Source organism: Onychostruthus taczanowskii, unplaced genomic scaffold (genome assembly GCF_017590055.1).
Source record: "Onychostruthus taczanowskii isolate IOZ18803 unplaced genomic scaffold, ASM1759005v1 scaffold19, whole genome shotgun sequence".
NCBI classification, from domain to species: Eukaryota; Metazoa; Chordata; class Aves; order Passeriformes; family Passeridae; genus Onychostruthus; species Onychostruthus taczanowskii.
The window spans coordinates 11,713,777-11,726,309 of record NW_024499128.1 but is presented as its reverse complement, the minus strand read 5'-3'; the positions used below and the strand labels follow the sequence as shown (position 1 = coordinate 11,726,309).

General features: G+C 50.4%; 1 protein-coding gene across 5 annotated transcripts; it reads left to right on the top strand.

The window, feature by feature from the left end:
* Positions 1-219: 219 nt before the first annotated feature.
* Positions 220-11,613, top strand: TOP3A (DNA topoisomerase III alpha). 5 transcript variants are annotated; one of them, XM_041401680.1, is made up of 20 exons: positions 220-350; positions 927-1,161; positions 2,524-2,583; positions 3,132-3,205; positions 3,811-3,886; positions 4,414-4,522; positions 4,780-4,923; positions 5,401-5,571; positions 5,784-5,884; positions 6,018-6,092; positions 6,207-6,289; positions 6,409-6,616; positions 6,779-6,964; positions 7,134-7,263; positions 7,564-7,677; positions 7,756-7,921; positions 8,334-8,477; positions 8,742-8,864; positions 9,109-9,809; positions 10,730-11,613. In XM_041401680.1, the coding sequence occupies exons 2-20, from the start codon at positions 982-984 to the stop codon at positions 10,906-10,908; spliced, it is 3,024 nt and encodes a 1,007-aa protein (XP_041257614.1). In that variant the 5' UTR covers positions 220-350; positions 927-981; the 3' UTR covers positions 10,909-11,613. The 5 variants fall into 5 exon arrangements, with proteins under 5 accessions (XP_041257614.1, XP_041257610.1, XP_041257615.1 ...); XM_041401676.1 differs by having other exon boundaries at positions 235-350; positions 924-1,161; XM_041401681.1 differs by having other exon boundaries at positions 250-380.
* Positions 11,614-12,533: the final 920 nt, after the last annotated feature.

The following is a 12,533-nucleotide window of genomic DNA, read 5'->3' as shown; positions in this document are numbered from 1 at the left end:
GGCCCGGCCCCGCCGCTGCCGCAGCCCCGTGTCCCCCTCACGCCGCCGCCATGGCCGGAGCCGCCGCCTCCTCACGGCCCCGCAGCCATCTTGGAGTCACATGACGCGCGGCCTCTGACCCCGCCAGCAGGAAGCGACGCCACCGCCTCCTCCTCCTCCTCTTCCTCAGCTGGAGTTGTTTATTTTTGCCGTCGTCAGTCTTTGTCGTGACCGACCCTGGGACGGGCCCAGCGACAGCGGGAAAGGGGGAAAACCGAGGCGGAGCGGCGGCGGGTGTGGCGCCGCGGAGCATCTCGGGAGTTGTAGTTCCGTGCCGCCGCCGCGGCTGCGCTTTGCGGCAGGACGTGACGGTGAGAGAGAGCGACAGCGGAGCGCGGGAGGTGTGGAAGGTGAGGGGGGAACGGGGGGAAAAAAGGGCGAAAGGAAAGAGAAAGGTTTGCCCCGGGTAAGAGACAGCCCGAGGGGGGATCTTGGATGGCAAAGGGACAGCCCGAGGGGGATCGGGGGTGGCAAAGGGACAGCCCGAGGGGGATCGGGGTGGCGAGGGGGCTGAGCTGCCCGAGGGGGGATCAGGGACGATGAGGGGACTGCGCTGCCCCGGGTAAGAGACAGCCTGAGGGGGGGATCTGCGGTGGCAAAGGGACAGCCCGAGGGGGATCGCAGTGGCTGAGGGGGGATCAGGGATGATGAGGGGACTGCGCTGCCCCGGGTAAGGGACAGCCCGAGGGGGGATCAGGGATGGCAGGACTGCGCTGCCCCGGCCATGGGGGAGAGGGCAGCCCCAGCCGCAGCAGAGGAGGAGAGGACCGAGGGACAGGCTGCCCTGACAGCTGTGCCTGCGGCGGGGTGACACCTTCTCCATCCCCGAGGGGCTGCCCTGAGCCTCCCGAGCGGTGACACCGGCGATCTCTCCATCCCCGCAGCAGCCGGCCCCAGGACGCGGAGCAGCAGCAGCAGCATGCCCTGGCCTCACCTCCCGTGATGAACCTCTCCGTGCGGCTGTTCCCCGGGGCCAGGATGCTGCCCCAGCCCTGGCGCTGCTTCTCGCGGGCCGCCGAGGACGTGGCGCTGCAGAGGATCCGCAAGGTGCTCTGCGTGGCGGAGAAGAACGACGCTGCCCGAGGCATCGCCGAGCTGCTCTCCAACAGGAACGTGCGGCGGGTAGGAACGGCCCGCCCACATCCACATCGTGCTGCTCCCGGGAGCACCGAGACAGGGCTGGGGAGGGGCTGTGTGTGTGTCTGTGTGTGTGTGTGTGTTTGTGTGTGTGTGGCAGCTCCAGCACTCTTGGCATGACCACTTCACGTCAGCACACTTGGCTCTGGTTTTGTCCCTCAACACGTGAGGGTACAAGAATGTTCTGGGGACAAAGATCACTTGCCCAAATGTGTTTGGGAGTCTCAGGTCCTTGTGGGTTAAGTCCAGTGGGAACTCAGCTCCCTCTGCCTTCCCGTGGTGAGGGCTCCCTGGTCCTTCCTGGATTAGCAGTGTATGAAAAGGGCTTCAGGAACTGACACCATCCCTTGGCATGCGTTTCCCTCTCTAGAAGCACCAATTCTGCAGCATCAGCAAGTGTCAGGGGTTTACTGGAGGCCACCAAATAAAGCAAAAACAGGCTGTGGTTTGGAGAAGAAAAATTCCAAGATTTCTACTCTCTGCTGCTGTGGTAACAGTTTGCATAATCACTTCCTGTTTCCAAACTAAGGAATTTCCAAACTAAGGTGCTCCTAGACCAAATCAGAGTCACTGAGGTTGAAGAAGACCTCTGGGATTACCAAGTCCAGCCCATGATCTCCACCTTGGCACCCAGACCAGAGCACTGAGTGCCACATCCAGTTGTTCCTTGAACACCTCCAGGGGTGATGACTCCACCACTTCCCTGGGCACTTGCACTGCTTGATAACCCTTTCCATGAAGAAATTCTTCCTGATGTCCAGCCTAAACCTTCCCTGGGACAGCCTGAGGCTGTTCCCTCTCACCTTGTCACCTGGGAAAAGAGGCTGACCCCCACGTGGCTCCAACCCCCTTGATTTGAATGAGAGGTGTTATTGAGAACCTGGTGCTGACAGTCCCAATCAAGACATCATCCTGCTTCTGTAAAAAAGGCAGCACATACACAATCTAGAAACTTCCACGAGTCCCAGTTAGGTGGGAGGTAGCCTTGGAACAAGATAGGAGTTTCTAAACACTGGCCAGCCTCATTAAATAAATCAGTTCATCATTATTCATGGGGAGATAACCCTGAAATCACCTTCAGGAATGGTTTAAAATCCCCTTACCTTGGAAATCACCATTTCAGTGCCTCCATAAATGATACAGGAGATTTCCATCCCCTTGCTGCAATTCCCATTAGCTCCAGTGGCTGGTTTTCCTTTGCCACGTGCCTCTTGTGCTCCAACCCAGTGTGGACAAAGTGGGGCAGGATGGATTTGTTTCCTGTTAAAAAATTTAATTAAAAAAAAAAATTGAGAATTATTATTCTGTGAAAAGCCAGAAACTCAGGAATTCTCCTTTTCTTTCCAGCGAGAAGGGTTTTCCAAGTTCAACAAAATCTATGAATATGACTACCAGATGTTTGGCCAGGTAAGAGTTTTCTCTCAATCTGCTGCTGGATTAATGAAGTACAAATACTAATTAATAAAAGCCATTTGTCAGGAATTACAAAACACAGCTCCAGCCATTGAGATGTTCTGCCCAAAGATGAGAAAAAGTCAGATGTTGTTTTCTTGGCTCCACCACCTGTTTTGTTGCTCTAAATCTTTTAACTTTCTGCTTTTATATCAGTCAAAAATATGTTGCTGTTTAGAATTGGGAGCTTCCTACAAAAATTGAGGATAAGGCCACGGATAGGGCTTGTTATGATGTATTAATTTTGGTTGCTCCATCCCTGGACATTTTCCAGGCCAGGCTGGATGGAGCTTGGAACAGCCTGGGACAGTGGAAGGTGTCCTTGCCATGGCAGGGGGTGGCACTGGATGGACTTTAAGGTCCCTCCCAACCCAAACCATGCTGGGATTAACAGGAGAAAGGTGTCACTAATCATTTAAATTTAGAGCTGAAAGGGGATTTGGGGGCTGTGGGTAGTTTTTGGTGAGTGATGGGCACTAATTTCCTTGCTGTGTCTCTTGCAGAACGTTACCATGGTGATGACATCCGTGTCAGGACATTTACTGGCTCATGATTTTATCATGCCATTTCGCAAATGGTTGGTACCTCGTGGCCCTGGCAGGAAGGGGAAGGGCTCTGTCACCTCCTGGCCCTCACAGGAGGGGCCTGTCACCTCCTGTTCTCCTCCCTGACACTGCAAGCTCAAAGACAAAGGGGCAGGGAGGGACTCTGACTCAGAGCAGGGTGATGTGTTCCAAATTTTACAGAAAACAGCCAAAATATTGTTTCAAATTCCTGTCTTCAGAGTGCTAAAACGCCCTGAAGACATAATACTGGTTAAAATACATCAAGGCAGACACAGGGAATTAAACTGACTCCAAAATGGGATGGTTTTGTGTTCTTTGTTCAGCTAGGAGCTGCTCTGGGAAGCAAGGTGCTTTCTCTGCCTTACCTCCTTTTGTACTCTGGGCTTCAGATAGGAGAAGCTGCTTGTTGCCTTCCAGATTTGCTGTTTTCTCTGGCTGGTTTTTCATTCTGCTGCTTTTAAGTGTTACTCAGCATTCCATGTGAACTCTCTGTTGTCTGAAACAAGGCCTGTAATAAAATACATTAATTCCAGTACTTAGAGAGCACCAGGTAGTGGCTCACAAGTAGTGTTTTAGTTTATGTGATGCACACACACGTTTCTCCTCTCTTTTCCAGGCACAGCTGCAACCCTTTAGCTCTTTTTGATGCTGAAATTGAGAAGTATTGCCCTGAAAATTACTTGGATATCAAGGTACATCATGGTTAAGACTTTGAAACTGAGCTCAGGGGTTGGTTCAACAAATCTTGTCCCAGACAGAAGGATGATCTTACCTTTGTCCTTGACATCCAAATTTCTGCAGTTTGGGAGATTCCTACTACATTTCCTAGGACTGTGTATGCTGTTCATTTGTGGCACTGAAACTCTTGTTCATGTACAAGTAGTGCAGTGAAGGAGCAGCTAAAAATAGAAATGTTTTTTTTTCCAGCAAGGTGGAACTGATGATTGTGACTCAGTTTTACAGAAAAAGACATTTTTAGAAAACAGATTGTGGTACAACCTGCTCCAAGCCAAACTTTTTAACAGAATTAGATGTAAATAAATGACTCAGTTCTTTTAAAAGCTGCCTGATCTCTCGAGACACACAATTACAAAATGTTATTGCAACAACCCATCTCCATGGATACACATTGCATTTTGTGTTCAGTGAGTCATTCTGAAATGAAATGACAGAGCCAGTGGCCTGGAATGTTCTCCCTGTGTTGCTTTTCTCCTCTCAGAGGACCCTTGAACGAGAAATCCAGCAGTGCCAAGCCCTGGTGATCTGGACTGACTGCGATCGAGAAGGAGAGAACATCGGCTTTGAGATCATCCACGTGTGCAAAGCTGGTGTGTAGAGCATCTTCATCACCATTGATTAATTAATTTAACAACTCTTTTAGCAGAGGCAAATTCTCAGTTTTATTGTGTCCAGATTCAATGCTGGCTAATTCTAAAAAACACGTGTCTGTGACAGAAATGCACCCAGCTGTTGGAAAGCTGTAGAATCAGTTGACAGCACGCTCTCTCCATAGCTGTGTATTTGTTGCTCCTTTCTGTTGGTGTTTGAGCCCCTCTGATTTCTCCTGTGTGTGTGTGTCTGGCAGTGAAGCCAAACCTGCAGGTTTTCCGAGCGCGCTTCTCCGAGATCACGCCTCACGCTGTCAGAGCGGCCTGTGAGAACCTCACCCAGCCCGACCAGAAAACCAGCGATGCCGTGGACGTCAGGCAGGAGCTGGACCTCAGGATAGGCACGTAAACCTCAACACAAGGCAGAAGTGCCCTCTCTAGTCTCATCTGATTTTTATCAGATTTAACTAAAAGCATCTTATGTTTTACTGGAAGTATGTTCTTTGAATCAGAGCATCATCAGCTGCCAAGACCGAGTCCAGCCAGTGACTGATCCCCTCCTGGTAAACCAGACCAGAGCACTGGATACCACATCCAGTTGTTTCTTGAACGTCTCCAGGGATGGTGACTCCACCACCTCCCTGGGCAGTCCATTCCAATGTTTAAAAGCCTCTTCTGTGAAGAAATTCCTCCTGAAAAGAGGAAATTTCTCCTAGAAGCAAATATTGAATTTATAGCTCATGCAGCATTGACGAGCTTCTTCAACTGGGTATTAAACAGAGTAAAATCAATGCTCAGAATATTAAAAAGATCTGAAGTACTGTGGTTGTCACTCAGTATTGTTATATTCAGTTGTGGTGCCCATTTTGTTTCCTCAGGTGCTGCCTTCACCAGATTCCAGACTCTGAGGCTGAGGAAGATCTTCCCTGATATTTTAGCAGATCAGCTGATCAGCTATGGCAGCTGCCAGTTCCCAACACTGGGATTTGTAGTTGAACGTTTCAAAGCCATCCAGGCATTTGTTCCTGAAGCCTTCTACAAAATTAAAGGTTTGTTTAGAGAAACACAGTCCTGGGCTCCATCTTCTAGGGTTTAATGTGGATAAAAAGGAAAAACATTGGAGCAACTGACACAAAAAAGCTCCAGAGATTATTTAATGTTCCTCTGCCACGACCATTTAGCAGAGCTGGAAGGTTTCCAAGTTCCTTTGTGGTATTTCCATTTTGTGGCTCCTCCATGAGCCAGCTCTTGTCCCTCACAGTGACCCACGACCATGAGGACGGCAGCGTGGTCTTCAACTGGAAGAGGAACCGGCTCTTCAATCACACAGCCTGCCTGGTCCTTTACCAGATGTGTATGGAGGTAGGAAAGCTTGTAAAGAGCTGCAGAATCCAGATTCAGCCAAACATTCCCTGTATCTGTCTTGCTCAAGACTTTTGAAGAACAGTTTGTGTAAACTCCTAAAGGATATGTGGTTTTTGCTTACTCTGTTTAGGATCCGGTAGCGACCGTTGTTGATGTTGTGAGCAAGCCAAAGAGCAAATGGAGGCCCCTGCCCCTGGACACTGTGGTATGTTTGAACTCTGGGATGGGTTTTTCTGAAAAGAGCTTTGAACAGATGTTTTACTCACTGCTTTGAATTAGCCACTAATACTTTTGGGTTTTCTGGCTCTTCCTAATGCAGGAACTGGAAAAACTGGCTTCCCGCAAACTGAAAATAAATGCAAAGGAAACAATGACAATAGCAGAAAAACTCTATACTAAAGGGTAAGAAAGCAAGACTTGGCTTGGTAAACTTAATTCTTCTAAAACTAAATGGCCTTTTGTTCAAAATGGGAAACATCTTGGAGCAACTCTCAATGTGCTCTCCTGTCTTTCTTCCTAAGGTTCATTAGTTACCCTCGAACCGAGACCAACATTTTCCCCAAGGAGCTGAACCTCTCTGCCTTGGTAGAACATCAAACACAGGACCCAAACTGGGGAGGGTTTGCACAGAGGATTTTGGATCAGGGTGGGCCAACCCCTCGGAGTGGAACCAAGTCTGATCAGGCTCACCCTCCCATTCACCCCACAAAATACGCCAGCAACCTGCAGGTGGGTGTAACCAGAGGGAACTGGATAGGTTGTGTTGCTTGATAAATAAAGATAAAATCTTAACATGGTCATTAGCACAAAATCCTCACCTGAGATCGCACTGATTTTGTGATGTCTTGTTAACCTGGGAGAACACACACCCTTCTCACTGTTTGATCTCAGGGCAATGAGCAGAGACTCTACGAATTCATCGTGCGCCACTTCTTGGCTTGCTGCTCTCAAGATGCCAAAGGACAGGAAACAACTGTGGAGATTGACATTGCCAACGAGCAATTCATTGCTCAAGGACTCATGATCCTGGCCAGAAATTACCTGGAAGTGTATCCTTATGACAAGTGGAGTGATAAGGTAATCCCCTTGAGTAACATAAGTGGGAGAGGCTAAAGTAGCACTTCACTGCCAACTTCAGACCTCTCTGCACAACAACTTTTGACCATTTCTGGCTGTTTGACTCAGAGCCTTTGTCCTGAGTGAATGGACCAGGAAGCAGTTTCAAAGAGATTCTCCTTCCCTTCAGGTTATCCCGCTGTATCAGAAAGGGTCTCGCTTTCAGCCCACCACAGTGGAGATGGTGGATGGGGAAACCAGCCCTCCCTTGCTCCTCACAGAAGCAGATCTCATTGCTCTCATGGAAAAACACGGCATTGGTCAGTACTGGGCAGCGTGGCCTCTTGCTCTTGGCAGAGGGAGTTCTCCCCAGGGAATTCTCCAAATGTTGCTGCAGATAAGAAATGACTTAAATGTGCAGAAAACAGGGATATAAAGGGCAAAGTCCACACATCCTCAGGAGCCTGCAGTACCCAGGGAGGTGGGAAATTTTGGGTTCAGGGTGTGCCAGCAGGGCACGAGGGCAGTGCTGCTCCTCACCATAAGTTGTGTCCTGGTCCCTGGGCATAGGGGAAGTAATTTCTTGGCTCCTGATTTGACTGACCTCTCTGTGCTTCCAGGGACTGATGCCACCCACGCCGAGCACATCGAGACGATCAAGACGCGGATGTACGTGGGGCTTACGGCAGATCAGCGCTTCCTGCCCGGCCAGCTGGGCATGGGGCTGGTGGAAGGTGAGGAGAGAGCCCTCACAAAGATGGCAGAGTCCTTACTGCTCCTTCCCTTCACTTACCATTCCATATATTCCTCAGGCTATGATTCCATGGGCTACGAGATGTCCAAGCCTGACCTTCGAGCTGAGCTGGAGGCTGATCTGAAATTGATCTGTGAGGGGAAGAAAGACAAATCTGTAGTGTTACAGCAGCAGGTCCAGAAGTACAAGCAAGTCTTCATTGAAGCTGTGGCCAGAGCCAACAAGTGAGTACTGTCTTTGTCCTCTCCTTTTGCCTTGTTTTGCTGGGAGGTGCTGGCTGCTCTTCTGGGGCTCAGAGTGGGGAATCCTTTCACACTGTTTCCCTGGAGCTCTGCCCCCTATGTTGTGGTATTTGTGTGGGAAAGGATGACTCAAAGCCTGGCATGCTGTCAGGAGTTCCTCCCAGCTAAGGGTTTAAACCAGGATGAGCAGTTAAGATTGAATTTGGGGATGGCAACGTGCACTGACCTCTGATGTTGTACCCACACTTTTCCTGTTCCAGAAACGTGGTGCTGAGTCAATGTGCTCGTGGAGGAGCTCAGAGGGGCTGTGTGGGGGGCAGCAGGCTCTGAGTCACTGCAGCACCTGATTGCTCTGTGCAGAGACACACAGGATGCTCTGCTCGTTTCTTTACAGGTTGGACCAGGCCCTGGCTCAGTATCTGGGAGAAGCTGCAGAAGTTCCAGAGCAGGATGAGGTGTACCCAGCAATGCCCCTTTCTGTTCGGAAGTGTCCCCAGTGCAACAGTGACATGGTCCTGAAGACCAGGAAGAATGGCGGGTTGGTGACCTTCCTGTGTTAGTTTGTGTTTCTCCAGGCTTTCATTTACCTCCTTTGTTAAAAGCTTGGAAACCTTGGGCTGCAGCTTGCTGACTCCACCAGCTACATGAGCTGTGTGGATTCAGCTGAATCTCTTCTCAAGTAGGTATTTCCCCTGAAAAACTGCAGTTTTGACAATTTCTGATGGCTGAGAAGACACGAGAATGGATCCCCAACTATCTTGAGTTTGCCTCTTCCTCATCCAGTGCCTTTGTCCCTCGGCAGGTTCTACCTCAGCTGCATGAGCTATCCAGCCTGTAGAACTGCAGTCTGGTTCCCTGATTTCGTGGTGGATGTGACCAGGGATGAGAGCATCTGTGATGTGTGTAAACCCCATCCAGTTCACAGGTAGGTCATGCCAATGCTCCCTTGTTGGACACTGGGGCAGAGACTTCCATGGGCTAAGCTGGGCAACCATTTTCCATTCCAGTCTTGGAAAGCTGTAGTAGCACTTGGCTTGGGGATGGAAAGAAGAGGGGTTGGGGAAACTGGCCTCCATATAGCAGAATGAAAACAATAAATAAAAGTCCAAGTATAAATTGAGGTCTGTTGATGAGAAACTGGCAGACTTTGACTCTTCCTTTCCTTGCAGACTGAAGTTTAAATTCAAGAAGGGCAGTGTTCCCCCTGTGATGCCCCTGGAATTTGTTGGCTGCATTGGAGGCTGTGATGAGATGCTGAAAGAGCTTTTGGACCTCAAGTACTCACACAGATCATCCCAACCTGCCTCATCCACCACCCAGCCAGGGCATCACCTGCAGGCCAACCACTCCCTGAACAGAACCAGCAGCGAGACCAGGCAAGCCAGGGGGACCTCAAACGTGGCACGGGGACACCTGCTCCCCGTCAACTCCTCCAGGAGCCCCAGGGCTGCTCCTGCAGCTGCTCCAGACGATGGCAATGCCGTGGTGTGCAACTGTGGCAGCGAGGCGCTGCTGCTGACCGTGCGCAAGGACGGCCCCAACAAGGGCCGCCAGTTCTACAAGTGCAGCTCCAGCACCTGCAACTTCTTCCTCTGGGCTGACGAGCAGCCACAGGACAGAGGCAGCTCCACGCTGCTCCAGCCCGCTGCCGGAAGAACCCCAGCGGGATTCCAGCAGCCAGGAGGAGGGAGAGAGCCCTTGGGAAGCAGCAGCTCGGATGGGGGCACAGTGTGCAGGTGTGAGCAGCCCGTGGTGACGCGCACCGTGCAGAAGGACGGGCCCAACAAGGGGAGGCAGTTCCACACCTGCCCCAAGCCCCGGGAGCAGCAGTGCGGCTTCTTCCAGTGGGCAGATGAGAACGTGGCACCAGGTATGGCCGGGCTGGGGGCACACACCAGGGCTGCAGGCTGCTCTTAAGCTGAACAAAACAAGGAGCTGCTGGAGAAGGTCCAGTGGAGGCCACAAAGATGGTGGGAGACTGAAGCATCTCTCTGACTGAGGGAGCTGGGCCTGTTTAGTCTAGAGAAGAGAAGACTGAGAGGGGTTCTCATTCCTGCATGTAAATATCACAGGGAAGGATGGTGCCAGGCTTTTTTTGGTGGTGCCCAGTGACAGGATGAGGAGCAATGGCCAGAAACTAAAACACAAGAAGTTTGACCTCAACGTGAGGAAGAACTTCTTTGCATTCAAGGTGGCAGAGGTCTGCAACAGCTGCCCAGGGAGGTGATAGAGTATCCCTCTCTGGAGACACTCAAACCCACCTGGCATGCCAGGGAAACTGTGCTGCTCCCTCTGGCCTAGTTAAGGGGTACAGGGAAAGGGCAGGTCATTCTGGAGCTTTGATCAGAGATGAAACTGTGTGGAAAGATGCTGAAAACAAAAATAATGACAAAACAAGGATGCAAAAGAGAGAGGACTGACAAAAAGGGACATAACCAGGTACAGAGGAGAAGATGTGGTCTGTGAGAGATCCTCTTCCTCCTCAGACATTTGGGCCTAAAGGGGTAAAATCAAACTTTCAAAACTACTTAAACCCCAAGTTCTTCTCTGCCATTTTTTGTTTCTGCTTCAGCAAGCAGGCAGATCAGCTTCCCCTGTGCTGTTCCCACATGTCTCTAATGCTGCAAGATAAATGGGATAAATGAAAAGAACATTTCACAGTTCAGACAAGTCTGAAGCAAGTGCAGGTTCAGGAATAATCTAGAATCTTTGATCTAGTTTGAACTTACCTTGTGTTTCTCACCTATTTATGTTTTCAACGATCCTTAAATTCAAGTTGTTTATCTCTAGGCCCTTCTGGAGATGACTCTTTGAACCACTTTGGAAGCAATGGATACTCCAGAGGGTTGGGAAGCAAGGCCAAGAGACCAGGCAATCTCTCCTCAGCATCTACTGCCAAGAAGCCACGGACCTGCAGCATTTGCCACCAGCCTGGGCACACGAGGAAAACCTGTCCTCAGAACCACTGAGCTGGGATGGACCTCTGAGAGCCTGCAAGGGTTGTGAACTCTGCAGGAGCCACAAGGAACTGGACTTTGGGAACAAGTCCCTTGAGTGTTTTTTGGAGGGGCTGGTTGCAGGCTGCTCCTGCCAAGGGATGCCGTTTGTTTCAGCAAGGGTTCAACCACCTTGGAGAAGTGGTTCCACTATCAGGTTTTGTTTCCAGCTGCTCTTCTGCTGAGCAGTTTGGGAAAGTCTGAACATTTCAAGGAAGCACTTGGAAGCTGAGTCTGTGGGGAAAACTGCACTGCATCATCCCCCTGCACCATCCTGGTGTTCCTGGCCTCTCCATGCAGGGAAGAGCTGGATCAGGGCCACCAGGACAGACACCAGGGCTACCAAGCTCTGCTCAGTCCCTGGCTTTCCACAGTGTGGAATTTAAGTTCCCTTCTCAGTTGATGTTACCTGAGCAACATTCCCCATTTTTGTCACCCTTACCTGGGTTGTCCCTGCCAGTGAAGGAGGGTCAGGTGCACAGGAGCTGGATCTGGTGCTTGCCCTGGGAGGAGCTCAGCTGCAGTACTCAGGAAAAGCCTTCATTTTAGATGGTTCCTGAATTTGAAGGCAAGTTCTTCCTCAAACTTTGAGACATGCCTTTGTGATGCTGCTAGCTGATGAAAGTTATTTTTGTCAAACTAATGAGTTTCTTATTAAAATATTATTTAAATTTTAAATCTGATGCAGTGACAGCTTTCCCTGATTATTTCTTCCTACATAAAATAGTGAAGCTTTTACTGTAAAAGCATCCAGCCAAATCTTGCTCTTTCCAATCACTGGAACAATAGAGGAGCTTTCTTGGCAGAAATTCCCCACAGCAATTTAGAAATGAGCTACAAAGAGATGGGAAAAAGTTTTTATCTCGCCAGCTGCATCTGCTGACCTGGGACAGACAGACAGAGCTGGCTGAGCTGAAGAGAAGCTCTGTTTTCCTGTTCTGAGTTCAGAATGAACTCCCTGGGAAGCCAGCCTGCCTCTTCCCTCTCTGTTGGGGCTTCCTTTGCTCATCAGAGGAGGGAATCTGCAGGATTCCTGTGTGCTCTGCTGCCAGGAGCTCCAGTGCTGCTCAGGATCCTGCATGGAGCAGTTCCTGGGGGATGGGCTGGAGCACTTGGAGGGCAGCTGGAAGCAGAGCCCACAGCAGCAAAGGTCTGAAAGAGAGCCTGAAACCCTGCAGCAGTCCATTCCTATCAGGCCTAAATCCATGCAGAAAGTCAGGAGAATTTGGGTTGCACTTCCCTGTAGCCCTCACTCCTACCATCAACAGCCGTGGCCTAAAAATACACACCCTGGGCTAAAATAACAGCATTACAAGGCTTTGGAATGCAGTCACTGAGCCAAGGCAGGGCAGCAGCCACCTTGGAATGGCAACAGCAGTGGGAAGCAGCTGTGCAGCACACAGGGAGCAGGTTAAACCCTGCTGGTGGATCAGCCAGGACCAGCTTTAGGAGTCTCAGCCTGGTCAATGCTCAGCTGAGCTCTGTCAGTGGTACAAGCTCAGTGTCCAGACAGCTCCCACACTGCAGCCAGGCACTCTGTGGGTCCAGGGCTTTGGAAGAGGAGGAGGAAGACTCTGCAGGATGGGATCTGACCATCA

What these genes read in the sequence shown, in the direction of transcription:
- TOP3A (XM_041401680.1), top strand. Translation starts at nt 982, where the DNA reads ATGAACCTCTCCGTGCGGCTGTTCCCCGGGGCCAGGATGCTGCCCCAG. An exon ending in GGAGCTGGACCTCAGGATAG is followed by an intron (nt 4,924 to 5,400) that starts GCACGTAAACCT and finishes TTGTTTCCTCAG; the next exon opens with GTGCTGCCTTCACCAGATTC. An exon ending in AAGACCAGGAAGAATGGCGG is followed by an intron (nt 8,478 to 8,741) that starts GTTGGTGACCTT and finishes GTCCCTCGGCAG; the next exon opens with GTTCTACCTCAGCTGCATGA.